Raw genomic sequence first — 17,578 nt, 5'->3', positions numbered from 1 at the left:
AACCGCAGCTGTTGGACTTGGAAAGGGGCTCAGTGACAGACATGGACCAACACATCCTGCGTAAGATTATACTCCTGCGTAAGGATTATCATGAGATGGTGCACAGTGAAGCAGAGTCTTAGACACTAGAAACACAACTTCGCTTGTCCGACGCAGGAGATAAAGCAGGTTGACTACTTGCATAGCTAGGGAGGATAGGGAATAGAGGCACTCTGGGTACACAAGATACAGGGGACCAACAATGAAAACTAGGACACTGACAAGGGCATAGCTAGCGAGTTTGCAAGATTTTACAGGGAGTTCTACCAAGCATGCTCATTACCAGATGCATCCCAAATAGAGGACTATTTGGCAGGGGTGCGGGTCCCGTGAATCTCTTGAAAGGGAATTGAGGTCAAAAAGGTCATATGCAAACTGAGACTGGGAAAGACACCAAAGAACTCCTTAAGAAGAATGCCGGCATCCTGAGTCCATACCTCCTTACCATGTTTAATCAAGCCAGAGAGGTGGGTATTGTCCTGCAAGATCTTCCGAAAGCCACAGTAGTGGTCATCCCGAAGGCCGGGAAATCCCCCACTATATGCATCTCCTACCGCCCGATCTCCCTCCTTAACACTGAGACAAAGATTCTAGCGATGATACTAGCTATGAGACAGATAGCAGTCATAACCTCCCTGATCCACCAGGACCAACCAGGCTTCATGCCAACAGGTCAACAAGGTCTAACATCTGAAGGCTTCACAACTGGATGGATGCTCTGTGAACAAGAGAAGAACCCTACAAATTACTCCCCCTGAACGCCTAGAAGGTGGTTGATGCGGTCCATTGTGCAAACAATGGAAAAATGTGGGCGGGACCCAAATTTCTGGTATGGATAGAGCTATTAAACAAAAACAAGTAGCTGCAGTCAGAGTAAATGGAATATCACCAGCGGACTTTCCCACTGAGAGTGGTACAAGAGAGATATGCCCCTCTCCCCACTGTTGTTCGCCCTAATGTTGGAACCCCTGGCCTGCGTTGTTGACTCCCACCCTGACATTTTGGACTTTCGCATACAAGAGAGGGAGAGAGGGGATGAAAGGATCTCATTGTACACTGACAACATCCTATAATACATCACCAGTTCAAAGGAGTCTGGGGTGTTTCGAAAATTTTAGAACTAAGGAACCCATTCTGGCTACAGGATTAACTGATTCAAATCAAGCCTCTATCGGGTGGGAGGCGCCTTGGAGCAGCTGGAACTCCCAGACAACCTACGTATAGATAGGGAGGGATTCAAATATTTAGGGAAATATGTGATGCTAGACCGGGAGCAAAGCCTTGATCTGAACATCCAGACGGTCCTGGCACAATTTCATAGAGATGCAGAGCAGCGGCGGAACCTGCCACTAACACTGTTTGGCAGGGCTGCAATGTACAAGATGATCACCCTACCAAAACTACTTTATGCTCTTCAAAACACATTGTTGTATCGGGGACTCCTTTAGAATGTTAACTTGTTAGAACCCTGTTAAGGATTCTAGGAGAATGTTGAGGGAGTTTGAGAGGTGGTGCGGAGGCTGGGATGCTTATCTCTCTTGTACTTTTGTAATTTCAATAAATGAAGAAACCTGGAACACCTTTGAGTATCCTGACGTCTTGCTTGCCTTTACCTTACAACACACATACGTCAGAATTCCAGAAGATACCTTTACCAGAGTCAAAGGAGAAGTCCGCAGGTTGCTATGCAATGGGAGGAACACCCGGGTGGCCTTACAGGGACTTCAGAGCAACTCCAATGGCGGGATTGCCCTCCCACACATACAGGCACACTACTGGGTGCCGCACACATCGCTATCAAGGACTGGGAACATGCACCTGGGGATCACCCCACATACATGCTGGAGAGCAGCCAGTCTGAACATAAATCATACATATAACCTGTACGGGGGGCGAGGGGAAAAAAAGATTGCTGACGCCCACACAGTTGACCAAAGAGGCCTGGGAGAAGGCAGGTAAATGGATGGGATGGCATGCAAAACTCACACGACAAACCCCTCTGTGGGAGGGCTCCTGCCTGAGGAAGATTGAGAAACTCCAGGCCTTCGGGAAATAGGACACGATCAGGATTACCAAACTGGGTGACTTGTTTGAGGATAGAGTGCTTAAGATGTTGGACTACCTGCAAAAAAGAATACCAGCTGACCCCCCTCTCAACATTATAAATACATACAACTCACACATGCCTGGCAGGCAGAGAAACTTGACTCCGCAGTACTTCTTGATTTTGCCCCATTGGAGGAGAGACTGCTCCAGGGGAAATTGGAAGGGAAAGCAATTTCAAGGAAGTACAAAACAATCAATAATAACATGCAGACACGTTAAGAAAATTGAGGGAAAAATGGGAAGGAGAGTTGGGATCATGGACGACACAGACTGGGAGGCAGCCCTAATGCACCCGCAAGAGGTGGCAATTAAAACCTCACTACGGCTAATACAATTTAAGATCTTTCACAGGATCTATTAAGACAGGACACGTCTACACAAATTTGGGAGGACTTTGTCACCAAGCTGCCTACGGTGTAGGGCAGACACAGGAACGTTCCCACATACACTCTGGGACTGCCCAGGCATCCAGACATACTGGGCTAGCATCCTGGGGGAACTGGGTGCAATACTAGGGGAAGAGATCCCACCAGGTCCCAAGTACGCCTTACTAGGAATACCTACCGACATAGAAATACCATGACCCAAACTCCTATTCAGTAGCTTGGGCCTGGTGGTGGCAAAGAAAGACATGACAAAACACTGGGGGACCCCAGAGACACCAATAGGGGAATGAAGGGCATGAATGCATCTCTACATGATGGCTGAAAAAGTAACATATAAAGCAAGAGGCTGCCCAAAGATGTTTTTCAAGACATGGGGCCCCTGTAGATCATACTATAAGCAAAATGGGGGCAGGAGGCGGGGGGGGGGGTGGCGGAGTCTCAAGAGGGAGCACCCTCAACAATGAACGCAACACTGACAAAATAGCAGGATCCAGTATACAGCCTCTTCGAAAGTGGGGGGCTCAATTTTGTATGATAAAGTAGTATGTTGTATAGTTGTCACAATACGTAAAAGAATTCCACTCCGCTGTCATTGCTGTTGCTTCGGCCAATCTGGGCATTTTGCTATGTTTGATTACAAAAGCAAATACAAATATTGCTTAAAAAAACAATTTGAATAGCTCTCACGGCTTGTTTGTTATTGGAAGTTGGAAACATCTGGCCGTCTGTTCCATGAGGGTATGGAAAACAAATTCAGTATTGTATATGTTACCTTCTCTCTATCATCATCTGAGGTGAACGGGTGTTTCCAAGGAAGCACAGCAAAATTTGACACCAGGGTCATTATAGTAGTGGCAGGAGCATCGGATGATGCTGACATATTGGAGATGAATTGACCTTGCAGGCTCAGGAAAGTGTTTGTAGTAATCCTGTAACATGCCTTGTAGGTCTAGTACTAGAGCTACAGGGACCTAAACCATGCCTTCTGAAGTTGAAAGCAGAGCTCAGTGGGGAAAGGGCTCCACATATTGCTTTACCATATATTGCTGCCTGTTGCAGACACACTCATATAAATCCCCTTCTTTCTTGACATTAAGGTATGATGGACTATGTGGTGCCTTTGGTTTTTGATGACAACAACAGTGTTTTCACCGTTGTTTGTAGTGTTGACAAGATTGCCGTAGACAAGGCTATCGTAGACGATGCAATCATGGATGGGGTTATTGTAGATGAGCCCATCTTTTAGATGAGGTAGTCCTAGGTGATGCCATCGTAGACAAGGCTATCATAGCTGAATGTCATCGTCAACCGTTGTAGACAAGGCTTTCATAGATGAGGTTGTCCTAGACAACCTTCGTAGTCGAGGTTATCGGAGATTACCATCGTCGACAACAGTTGTCAACAACCGTTGTAAATGAGGTTACTGTAGATGAGGTTATCGTAGGCGACCATCGTAGACAAGGTTATCGTAGACAAGATTTTGAAGGTGGTTTTGCCGTAGACATCTCATTGTCAGCTTATGTTTCACCATGACTGGCTTTTGAAGAATATTTCCCTGATGTAGTGTAAGGACTGAAGAGGGAATTGTAGGATATGATGCTGTTTTTTGCCTTTTTCTCTCTCCGAGACGTGCCTTTTAAAGAAACATGGGGAGTCTTTTTTAATGGCTTTCTGCATGCCTCTGGAGCAACCTCTCCCCTTGATCTCTCCTTTCAGGTGAAGGAACCCTCAGTGTCCTCCTCATCATAACTGACAGATTTAAGTTTCAGTAGCCACAATAATAGCCTCATCTCTCTATAAGTGAGAGTTTTACTGGAAAAGGTTAGACATTTTGTAGTCATTTACCTTGTGGTGGGATTAAGATAGTAAATACAAACCTGTCTTAAGCGTGTAATCTCTCCTTTTTATTGCTGCTCTCACATATTAGTGCCAGGGTCAGAGAGAGAAAATAGGAAATATAATCTTAGATGACCCAAAAAGAAGTAATAGCTGAAGAAACTGAGCAGAGCTCATTGAGACTCCCTTTCACACGACGTGCGGTAAAAAATCTGAGGAACTCAGCCTCTCTTGGAAGTGTTCCACAGAGTGCTATCGCCTGACTGGTTATAGTTCAAGTTTGGTCCTTTTCAAAAAAGGACATAGGCTATTAAAGTGATTGTTCATTGGCATTATAGCCTATGATAATAATATCTACTGCTTTAATATTGTACTGTGGGGCTCCCACTTCGACGACAGGGAACAATTCAAGCATGTAAAACTATGAAAGATCCAATAACGGAGAACGTATCAAATCCAAACATTTCTGAAAACTGGACACCCAAGATTATGTGACTTGCCTGGATCCCACTACATTTTCTCACCCACAATGGACTATAAATATCAGACTTTGGCTATAAATCACACATTGCAATCACATTTCTGGGAGGTGAAGTCCTGGAATCTGCAGGGAGCCACAAAATTACGAAATTCCTACCACCTAGCATTCTTACACTGCTCCCAATCCTCCAATTGTGTGGATGTGCTGATCGTCCCAATAGGAACTGGTCAACACTTGGACCATGTAAAGTCAATGTGCTGTCAACAATGTCTTTACATGTTTATAGTTGGTCTTTTCCAATTATGTTCATCAGGTCCACCCGCAAGTGGGAAGCAGTGTTTAAATCAGGGGAATTGTGGGACTGCAGGCTGGTAAAGCTTTGTCCATTAGCTAGAAGTTTTCTGTCATATAAATAAGAATAAAATAGCTTTTGACTCACAATTTGACTGTGGGTAAGAAAACCAGCTGCGATCTATGCAAACCACACCACACTGGATCTTCCTCGGTTTCTAGGTTTCATAGAAGTCTAAGGCTGGTACAGTTCTCTGGCTGCTAGCTGACCCAGGGCCGACAGAACCCATGCGACACGATGGCAAATGACAGGAAATTGGAATTGCTTTGGGCACCTTTTTGACATATGGACTGGCACAATGTGGGTAACACCAAACCCCCTTATCCTCAAACCAGGCCCCATTAAACCTCTCCTGGGGGGCAAACATATTGTTTTGATACTGCAGTGTGGCGACTGATGTCAAGAAGATTCTGCACCCAACCCTGGTGGGCTTTCAAATCCCCCTATGTTGGTAGATTGGGGGTAAACCCTCAATCTTCCCATATATGTTGTGGTTGCAAAAAAACAGGTTAGAAAAATGTTGGGGCCATTACGGGCGTGGGCAGGGTTCAACTGCAGTATGGACCAGCCACACCCTATTTAAAACAAATACATTCCTTAGTACCTAGTGGGCTTATTGTCCCCCACCAGCCCCCAAATCCGCCCTTCCCAGGGAGGGGTAAAAAAGTTTGTTGAGGTCTTTAGGGGTGGGGGCTGGACTCTGTGCTAAGGCCCACTGATGTTTCTTTAATGTATAATCCGTGGTGTCTAGTGGGCTTTTGTCTCACTCCTCCCCTGGGGAGGACAGATTGGAAGTAGATCCCTCAAATCACATCCTGATGCAGAAAGGTTTATTTATTGGGTGGGGGACCACTTGCTTATGCCCGAGGGAGCCTTCCCCCTTCCCTGATGTGTAGTGGTGGATTCCGGCTTGTGGATCGCAGTCTTGAGATGATCCCCAACCAGGGACCCACTACAGAGAGGCACAATTGAAAGCAACTGAAGGATTTCCTCCGCTTGTGTGGCGTACAAGATGTTACAAAGGTGGTGCGGAGGACATCAAAGTCTTGTCCTCTGCTAACCGCTGTAACCACAGTGTTCTCATACAGTTATATGGAACAGTCAACAACATGCTTTTTTTTTTTTTTTTTTTTTTACTAACAAATGGATGACACCCCCCAAGTTCAAGACCACACAGAAAAGCAAAGCATCAAACATACTTATACGCTCACCTTCTTAATGACTGCAATACCACAACACTTAACTCCTCCATTATTTGTTTTCCACAATACTAAGCAACATTATATTCAAGAAAGTCTCACTGATCTTAAAAATCACCCTTTGAATATTTTTTATCTTGAACTCTTCCTAACATACCTCTTACCATCTTTTCTGCCCTTCTAATTTCCTTTTCCCCTATTCTATATGTATCGTATAAAAACATGTATGGATATTCTCGCTCATTTCACCTGATTTATAGCTCCTCTCCACTGCCTACCCATCTAAACTTTGTTTCATCTAGCAGCCACTCACATTTTAGCAACCTCAATGTGATGGAGCTTCATGGTTATAAAACATGAAATCCTCAATTTCCCTAGTAAAACATTATTACTCATCTGCAAAAATCATTGCACTGACATCTTTAACCCCTTAGCTGCTGTGATCCTCCACCGCCACTCACCTCCCCCGGTGCTGAGCCCTTTTTTTTTGTGGCTATTTGGGGTAGTTCATGAATAGCCCTACATAACATTCTGTCCACATAAGGTATCCACAGCAAATTTGTGCCTTTTTCCCCCACCATCCTAGGAACTCTAAAGGTACCGAGGGTTTGCAGATTTCACTAGAAGGACTGAGAAAATAGCCACATTATGAGATTCTGGGGAAAAATAGGAAAGAAGTGCTCTGGATAAAAGTGTCTGGTTTCTTTCATAAAAATGGCATCAACTAATGGTTTCAGGAACATGCAGAGCTGCATCAAAAAAACTATTTTTTTACCACAGTTTTGGCATTTTTCAAATTGGTAGCCCATTGTTGTGCTTTCAAACCTATCAGTTTGTGGTGGAAACCAGTGTGAAACCCGGGTGATCCAGGAAAGCTATATAATTCTAAAAAGTGAACAAATTAATTAATTCATCAAGGGGTCATATGTATGGAACACTCAGGGTTTTCCCAAAGAAGCTAAGTGTTGAAATAAAGTAAGAGTGAAAACGAGTAGGAAGAAAACAGCCATTTGTGACAAAGTTTTAATTTGTAACTTTTAGTCACAATGGCAGATTTAGAAAAGCAATATACCATTACGTTTGCCAGACCCTTTGGATTGTGGGGATATATAGGGTTTGTAAGTTCTCCAAGGACCAGAGGTACCACACCACATGCTAACAACTGACCTGCATTGTACAATGGTTTTTCATATTGCAAAGTATAGACCAGTTTATATGGTGAAATATGTAGAGTAAAAAAATAGGTATCAAGATAACTTATGTATTTCTGAAATGGGCACGAGATACGGAATTTAGAAGCAGTGGTTATCGCTACATCTCTGAATTTGATTTAGAGGGTATTTTTCAAAATGTCTTCTTTCCTACATACTGGCTAACATTTGGAAGGCACAAATACAGTGAAATCCAATTAGTAATAACAAATATCCTACTGTTTTAGGCTCCCACATTTCGTCTAATAAAAAGGTACCTCACCTGTGTGTCTAGGCCTAGTGCCTGCAACAGGAAATGCCCCAAAACACAACATGGATGCATCAAATTTTTTCACCCAAAACCGACCTGTTTTTTGCAAATTGGGTAGCTGTGGATTTTGGGCCCAAGCTCCAGCAGCACCTAGGGAAACCTAGCAAACCTGTACATTTTTCAAACTAGACACCCGGGGGACTCCAAGATAGAGCAACTTGCATGGAATCCATGAGTTTGTTTTTTATTCTCAATGTCCTCCATGCAAACAATCACACTTTACCTGAAATCAAGCATTTTCTTTACATTTCTGTGATGGAAACTTCTGGAACCCGCAGAAATCCATAAAATTCCTACCACCCAGCCCTACCCCACTAGTGCTGATAAAAACGCTGCCACACTTCTGTGGCTAGGTCCTAGAGCCCACAAAAGGAACTTATCAAACCAAGGACAATGGGGGCCCTCACTCAAGGGTGCAGCATTTTTATCGGCACAAGTGGGGCAATGCTGGATTGTAGGAATTTTGTAGAATAGTGTGTATTCCAGAAGTTTTCATCACAGAAATGTAAGGAAAGTGTGTGATTTAAGGCAAAGTTTGAGGTTTGCAGGGATTGTGGGTAAGAAAAGTTCATGGGATTCATACAATGCACACCACCCTGGAATTCTCTGATTGGCTACTTTTCAAAAATGTCTGTGTTTGGTAGGTTTCCATGGATGGCAGCCGCGCCTGGCCCCAAATCTCGCAGCTACCCCCATTGCTGATCTCTCCACGTAGCACTTCAGGTCCTTTTGTGTCAAGGTCTCTTGGCCCATCTACACAAGTGAGGTAGCATTTTTAGCAGTAAACTTAAGGGAATGGTGTGTGGAAGGAAATCTGTGGCTCCCTGTACATTCCATACGTTTTCCACACAGAAATGTGAGGAAAACATGTGTTTTTAGTCAACGATTAAGGTTTGCAGGGGATGGTGGGTAAGGAAATGGTGTGGGATGCATGCAAAGTACAGAAGCCTAGACTCTCCCATCTAGTTTTCAGAACTCTCTGGGTCTGGTAGGTTTTTCCAGGTGGAAGTCTATCCATGCCTAAAAAGTGCAGCCGTTTCATCATTGAAAGTGGGATGATATTGGGAGTTAGCCAAACTCTCCTGGCCCACATATACAAACAACACCTAAAATAATCAAATGACCTCTTGGTTTCCCACTGGGATGGGATGCTTTAGTCCTCAAAGGAGCAGAAAAACTGATGAGATGAGATCTTATGGGTGAGGGTGGGGCCTGATGTTAGGATGGGAAAGATAACCCTCATTATTTTATTGAAAATCTATACTGCTGCCACACAGTGGGTTTTCTGCTCCGTCCTTGGGAGAGGTGGGGCAGATCATGGGTAATTACCTCAATCTGCCCCCAGGGGAGGCAGAATGACTGTTCCCGGGGGGGGGGGGGGGGACAGATCAGGGGCACTTGAAGGATGGAAAGACTGTTCACCTTTTTATTAGGGGAGGGAACATGGCCATGCCCATTCTGGGCAGCTGCCACCACTCCATTTTTAATTTAAAAATAGACTCCTGGGGCCTAGTGGGCTTTCTGCTTCCGCAGGGGGGCAGATCAGGGTCAACAACCCACATCTGCCCCCTCCCCCCAGCTTTGCATGCCGATTATCATTTGATTTAAAAAAATAAAAAAAAAAAGCTTTCCGGAGCCTGGTGTGAATAAAGGTAAACCCTCTGTTGCAAACCCAGTGTCTGCCAATGGCCGAAAACCCGCACTGGGGAGAGTGTGCGGGTTTCAGCCATTGGCCAACACCCACAGCAAAAGGGTTAATTGAGAACTGTTTTCACCACTTTATGACACTGAACACATCTTCCTCCCACTGACAGTATTCTTCACATATTAGAAGCATGTATCATTCCAAAACATCCTGTATCTTCCAGAAACCCTGACCCCCTTCCTCCATCCAGTCACCTCATCTCTCACTTCAGAAATCTTTCCAGCTACGCCACAAATTGGTGAAATATGTTCTTTCATAAATAAGTTACCCCAAATATTTTTAATAGTGTCCATCTTACAACTGCTAGAAACAGCAGCTGCATACCAACTTCAAATTATTTTTAATCTTTACATGGAACTAGTGGGGGTCAGCCTTGTGAACTAGGCCACTAATATCTACCGATATTATTATGACTTATAGCTCTATTTGAAAAGCTTTATGGTCAATAATACCCATTGCCCTACATTCTGCCATCATCATAAAAAAACCTGGACCTGCGCTGTACACTTTAAAAATAACGCAGCCAAGGCAGAGATCCTTACTCTTCATAGCAGTCTGCTGAACCATATATCCAATCTATAATAGACTAATCAGATTGCTTAATCTGACCCGTCACTTCAGTGCCTTTTCAGATTCCAAGCTAACGGTGCAGCAAGCAAAAAGTCACAAATGGCCTGATTTCAGCTGGCTTTAATCCTTAAGACAAATACCCATCAACTCATAATCACCCTCCACTACAATTTACAGGCGGTAGTCTTAATTCAATGTGAATGTGCCTACCCTGTGCCACAAGACTGTCCCCTTGAAAAATGCTTCCAGGCTGTGTACATCTCCTGCATCCAGATGCAGGTGCATTGGCAGCCAGGACTGCTTGCACTCGTACCCGGAGAACTCAGACTTCTGGCACTATGTCTGGGTCTTCTCCTGATGGTCTCCGCACTCCTAAGCTTACAATATATAATTTGGTGATTTTGCTTATTTAAATTATTCACTTGTATCAAAAAATATGATAAGAATGCAAATATTACATATTTAAATATTTGTTTACCTTAGTAGACCACAGCTTTACTGTCCAATCAAATGACGAAGTGACAAACAGATGAGAGAAGTCAACTGGTCCCACTGCCGAATGACAATGGATACCCGTGATCGGCCCTTGGTGTCCTTCAAACATCTCACTTATTCCTGCTTTGCTGTTTTCAAAACATAACATCACATTAGTACCATTTTAACTTACAAAAAATTTAATTGCAAATATGCACAGGTTTCTTTCCAAAATTATACTAATAATTTTGTGGCTGACATGCCTGCATTTGATTTATCTCGCTATAGGCTTTTCTAAAACATGCAAAAATATCATTTAAACAAAGGTTAAAAGGAACATTTCCTACTAACTTCATAAAAGCACGAATGTTGACTTTATAAAACTATTCCTATCCCTCACACATCTTTGCAGATTTATTATTCTATGAACATGGGATACCATCTCTATACTGTTCATTTAACATTGTATGCTACAAACACCTTTGTACATTGGCTACAAGCTTGTCAATACACATCACTTAAATATCTTAAAGTAATCATTTCTTCCAAAGATCCCACAAAAAGGTTGATAAATGTCAGCACTCACTCTGGGATCAGAGGATTTGTTACTAGATGACCTGATATGAAGCCTTTTTTTTAAAGCATGTGATATAGTACCATAGATATAGAAACCAGCTTCTGCATCCCTACATTTATGGTTGTAATTCACTTTTGTTCTACTCTGCTGTTTAAAAAGAGTTTATAAGCTTTTGCTGTGTTTATCCTATTAAGTAACACCATAGGGACAGATTTGCAAACTTTTCTTCATATTTTATTTGAACTTGGGTGCCTAGTAATGTAATCTGCAAGTGTATGGTCAGCATTCTTACTCACATCATCAGAACCTGCAGATATCCAGGCCCACAGACTGGATGGACTGTGTATGGTGGACAATCACTGGTACTGATTTTTGGCTGTAATATACTAAGAGGCAACAAAGGGATGCTTAGGCGAATGGGCAGTCAAAACCTGTGGAACACCTACAAACTCAGACGTTTGTGAATATTCACAAACATTTGTGCAGCAATTCCCACCCTGGAAATGCATGCAAAATGATTAACACACATTTTTATCCTAAAGTCAGTGTTAATCTTATGGGTCTAATTGAACTGAAATCTATGGATGCCTTTAAGTGGATGGTGTTAATATGGAATCAGGACTGGAACGTACTTTAAGATATGCATATCTTTCAAACAGTCTTCAAATATCCAAATCCAGCTCACACTTTTTCAGAGCAGAATCTCTGGCTCAGAATCTCAATCCGCCCCAGCCACTTACATGGATAGAACACTGAAACCATGGATTAAACAATTTAATGTCTCTGAGAAGGACAATGTTAAATACGTATGACTACCCACAAACATGCACGTTTTGTGGGTGTTTCATGTCTCGCTACCCTGGTCCCCTGCAACACTTTTCCTGCCCTATTGCTCAAAGAAGAACAGTGGTAAATCCTCTGTAATCAATCTTTCGGCTAGCCTTTCCCACACATCCTGATTTTTTTAATTTTTTTTTATTATTAACTCCAGCAACTCCATATTACTTTTTCAAGCATTTCTATTTAATTTAGGTGTGTAAAAAGTATGCAAATCAAACTTTTAAGATTACAGGACTTGAAAAAGAGAGCAGTGCACAGACATTTGATCGACCTCACAATTTGTTTGCTAGTGCATGGAATGACAGGTGACATCCTGTTTTTTTTAAGAAGTGCATGCTCACCATATGTTACGTTTGGACAGGAAGCCCATAGAGCAATTTTGCAAGGAATTTTCATCCACCACTATAGGTGACAGATTTTTAACACAATGAAGTGCAATAATCAAGATCTTTCAAGGTAAATGGCTTTAATTCAAAAAGTTTCAATATTTATACATGTTTTTGTTTTTTTTGTGCTGAATACTACACTTCTAGGTTTTCAAAGGTCTCTGAATAGCACACGTTAGCACTCGATTTATTAGTAGACTACTGACTAGCCTTATTAGGACAGATGACGGAGTTGGCCGATGACCGATTCACGCTCACACATGCACAATGTTCAAGGGCAAGGGTCTGACAGGTCAGTGTGTGGGCTGTTTTGGTTGTTTGTAGGCCTGTTTTGTCATCTTGTGGGTTCGTTTTTACTGTTAATTTGAGTGACATTACCAAAAGCATTCCCTGCAGAAACTTGTGAAACCCATGACTTGTAAACACATGTGCACTGTGGGCCTGATTACTACCTTGGCGGATAGGATAATCTGTCACAAACGTGACAGATATCCTGCCCACCCTTTTACAAGTTCCAAAGAATATAATGGAACTTGTAATATGGCAGACGGGATATCCGTCACGTTTGTGACGGAGTATCCCATCCGCCAAGGTCATAATCACACCCTCTGTCTTTACATGTTAGAAATGCTGTTATTTGCTAATGGGTGCGCTTTTATTTTAGTGACCGGGCTTATAGTCTGACTCTGTCACATTGTATTGCACTGCACTGCCTTTAGGCCAGGCTTCCAAATATAAACCGTAGAACCACAAAACATTATCGGGAATGCCCGTCAAAAAGCAAACATTGCTCATGATATAGTGCAAAAGGGCTAGAATTATGAAGGTAGAAGCCCAAAGGATAAGGAAGATCACAGGGTGAGAGCAACCGATAGAGAATAATGAGGAAATCAACACGGAATTTATCAAGTAACATCCCATTTTATTAAACAAGGGGAGAAATGAATAGATGAGGATATGACTAAAGCAAAAGTGGCAATTGCTATTTGCAAGTTAAAGAATGATATAAAACAGGCCAGGCACCCTTCCATTAGAGTTACACAAACACTTCAGAAACCAACTTCTTGCACCAGTCCAAAGGTTTTGTTGCCAGATTCAATTCCCAATTTCTGACTCTCAATCCAAGGACGATGCTACAGTTGCAATGAATGCCAGAAACAATAAGAATCAAACCCTACATTTTCCTCATAGGTATATTTCTGTTTAAAAATAATGTATGATTATTTTGAAAAACGCTTATGTAGATTGGCTAGAATAATCCCTCCACTATGGGATTATTCCAGATACAGGCACTGGGAAATGTGCTAGCCCTTTGGAATGGGCTCTCTTCCCTATATTGACCATTTTTGTTGATGCTGAGAAGGCTTTTGATTAGGTCAGCTGGAACTATCTAAGAGCTTCTGTGAACTAGATTGGCTTTAAACCACAGGTTACCCAAATGATCCAGGCATTGTATTCACAACCTAAATCTATGTTTTGCATCAATCAGACTAAAACGAATGTCAACTAATGTGAAATAAAGTATTATGACTAAAACTAAAGTATGGGCCTCTGGGTTTGCAGCAGGAAGGCTGGGTAATGATTAACTGCGTGGGATTGGTGACGTTTATATGGTGTCAATTCCGTTTTTTTCCGGGGTAAGTAATATTTCGAACCTCTGGAACTGAGGCATTTCTGTATGCTTTTCTCCTTAAGTCCTGAAAACACAGACTTGTAACACAGATTTTTATATGCTTAAAAATATCTCTGTGACAGTTCAACAGCTAGGAAAAACATGATTTAATGTTTTATTCGTACCTGCCATGACGACATGCTGTGTACACCGAACCCTCTTCACTTCCAACGACAAAGTTGTTGACATCTCCAACAGGGAAAGACATGCAGGTGACTGCAACAGACTTGGATTGCTTGTGAACGAGCTCCATGCTATCCTGTTGAGAAAAGTATGAAGGTTATGTTTTTTTTAAACTTGACCTCTTGACTTGACTGTGTATCCCTGTAGGGTTCCCAATACCGTGTATCTGCAGGTCATTTCTCTTCAGAAGCCCTACACCTGAAAAAAACGATTGGTCCTTCGATAAAACACAGACGTTGCCCTAAAAAAAGACATTTATTTCAGCCATGCGTTTAAACCCACTTGCAATAAAGAAGAACGCAAGCTATGCATCGGCAGTGATATGGATTTTTCCTTGGTAAATGTTGTCATTAGTACATGCCAAAATACTTAGTTGACCGAGAAAGTAACATATCGAGGAGACTACTGCAACCAGCATGTTAACGAGGGAGTAAATTGCTTGTGTCCCAATGTTAAACCAGGGACACCCATTATAAGTAGACATGGACGGAAAAAAATTGTAATCAGAAGAAAGTGAAACGAAAGTTTTGTACCCACTCACCCAGCTGTTCTCAGTGAGAAGACACTTGCATTTAGTCTTAATGGGGCAGTAATTAACAATAGCATTTCAGATGCTATGTACTAAAGTGTAAAAGTTGAACTGCAGTGTTACAGGACGTATTACAGCAGGTTTTAAATTGCCTAAATCAGTCAGGCCGCTTCATATTTAGGGATTATAAACAAAGCAGGTTCTCATTCTATAGCCAGTTCAAGATTCGGAGTATGCTAAGGTTTATAAAGTTATCAATTTAAGTCGTGTGAAGGGCATCCTCAACTAAGCAAGTGCAACGCTTATTTTTTAATCTGAATTGTTGGGACAAAACTTTCTATGTTCTGCACCCCGGTTCTGATTACATGTTGGAACTGTGAGGGTAAGAAAAGAGTGACCACCTAATCTTTTTCAGGTAATATGAAATTGAGCTAAATATGCATAACGGACTCAAGTAAGATATTGGAACTAAATTATGTTGGTAAACGGGGGCAAGGGTGGGTCATTTAACAATAGGATTTGTAAATGGAGATCTGTGAACGTCAACCATAATTCCACCTGCGGTATTTACATTTTTCTGCAAACTCTTTTGAGGCTCCTTGATTTATCTGTTAAAGTTTTCCAGTGGGTGACTGATATTTCTTCCAATTATTACACGAGTGAGAATTGCCAGATGTGGTATTTATAAGAAATGGCTAAAGACAGCGAAACTGTTTACCATAACAAATAGTGCAGTTAAAAATTTTTTTAGAAACTTTCCTTGTGTCAGGCTAGTTTGACATCAAACCAACCATGACATAAGAAAATGATATAACGTATCTTCAATAAACCTTTTCACGGTGACTCCCTCCTTTTATTAAAGGAAGGCAGAAAGGCTGTGGGCCGAGAGGTGGCCTGCCGCTCTGTTACAGTAACACAAGAAGAGCTATTCCTGTGTAACCAGCAGACGGACCCTTGATCACGCCTCCTCCACATTCCTACATGTGCAGTAAATGTGGGAAGGCTTATATAAGTTCACTGTCGCTCAAAATAATGACATTAGCTTTTTTTTTTGGTTACTGAGTTCCCCGATTTTAAGGAGTGGATGGAATGTTTGTGGCAGAGCCAGATCAACTCCTTATTCTAAATAGATCTAAGAAACAGCTGACAGCCATGTAATCTCTTTCAAAATAGAAGATATATTTTGGGGCCAAGGTACAGGGCAGCACATAGCACTAGCAATTGCATGAAAGGGGCAGGACAACAGTACTCTCTGAGACTCAAGGGCAAAAGGGATGCAAGAGTTTCTGAGGAGAGCAAGCCAGCAGGATCTTGGGGACAGGAGGCATTTCCCTAAAAGCACCCGGCCATGTATTTTAGGACGTGCAGTACACCTCAATTGAATACAAGGAGACCTGTGAAAGTCAGCTTGAAGTTGTAGGACTTTACAAGGGGCACTTGTTATGTGATATTGTACTTCTCCACGACCACCTATTCAATGACCTACAATACCTTCATGAGTTGTAATTAGATCTGCATTATTTTATAAATACCAACTGAAACATATTACTGAATTATAGGTCAGCTGCTTGATAATCCCATTTATATCAAAGAAGATGCCCAGTAACTTGATTACTTTTTATAGGTTTTTCTATGAGAAGCCCTTTGTGACAACTGAGGTATATGATAACTAACATTTTTAGATATTCTGAGCATTCCATGGTTGGTGTTGGTATTTAACTTCAACCAATGGTTTGCCATCCATTTTTTTAATTTTGGAAAGCTATTGGTTGATCGTAGTGCTTCCAGCACTCATCTACGGCACAACCGATATACCTCAGATGTGAACCTAAAATTACAAACCAAGTTGACAGAAGGTCCTGAATTTGACTTTCTAAATGTTATACAGTCTCAAGAAGGTGAATAATCGCAATGGCACCCTCAATGCCAATGGCACTTAGGCAGACAACATCCCTTACTTAACACATCGATTAAACATTATATCAGAAATGGTGCAAACCTTCAAACTATCATAGTTGATACAACTGGTATCACTCATAGTCTTAACTACAACAGCATGGTTCTGTGTGTTTGCACATGGCCCGTGTGTGCTTACCATGACATGCCTTGTATAATAGAAACGAGTCAGATGCCTGCTGCAAAGATTCTGCGTAACATGAATCCCCTTAGATTTCGTAGCTGAGACAATGATCTCTCCTGGATGTATAAAATTAAAAGCTATAGTGCCAAGAACCAGGCATAAGTGACAGGGCTTAGTATTTTCAAGTGAATCCCACTTTTTCGTTCATGGAGACTGTTTTTGAACGATATTCACAAAAAACGTACAAAATATCGTGCAAAACAGTCACACTGTTAAACCCAGCTCAACTGAGAGCGATAGTTTTTGATACACTGATAGCTGTGTCAGGCTCACAAACATTAGCATAAAATCAGTGGTCACAATGTACACAGAATCACTTTCCTGAGTCCAAGATCCAAAAACAGCAAAGGCCCATCCTACAAGCTGTCACATTCATCATGAAAACAGTCCAATGTCTAGGAAAAAACTGCACGTCGCTTCAGTACTACAATTCTTGTACAATTCTTGCCTCCATTCAATCTCTGTGATGTCAACTTCGATCTTAGTTTCAGAAGTTCACAGTAGATATGTGCTTCCTGCTTCTTTCTGCACTCCCATCAAAATAATTATGAATAATGCAAGTAATGCATCGGTCCTAAAAGC

General features: G+C 42.0%; 1 protein-coding gene across 4 annotated transcripts in view; it reads right to left on the bottom strand.

Moving 5' to 3' along the window:
- Positions 1-17,578, bottom strand: part of DYNC1I2 (dynein cytoplasmic 1 intermediate chain 2) — a 384,780-nt gene that overhangs the window by 47,752 nt on the left and 319,450 nt on the right. For all 4 annotated transcript variants that reach the window (XM_069225329.1, XM_069225327.1, XM_069225328.1 and 1 more), the window contains 2 exons: positions 14,270-14,403; positions 10,674-10,818 (listed from right to left, as the gene is read on the bottom strand). In XM_069225329.1, the coding sequence (XP_069081430.1) occupies positions 10,674-10,818; positions 14,270-14,403 (279 nt within the window). The remainder of the gene's footprint in view (positions 1-10,673; positions 10,819-14,269; positions 14,404-17,578) is intronic.

Source organism: Pleurodeles waltl, chromosome 3_1 (genome assembly GCF_031143425.1).
Source record: "Pleurodeles waltl isolate 20211129_DDA chromosome 3_1, aPleWal1.hap1.20221129, whole genome shotgun sequence".
NCBI classification, from domain to species: Eukaryota; Metazoa; Chordata; class Amphibia; order Caudata; family Salamandridae; genus Pleurodeles; species Pleurodeles waltl.
Note: the sequence above shows the minus strand (reverse complement) of the source record. Positions and strands in the feature narration are given on the sequence as shown.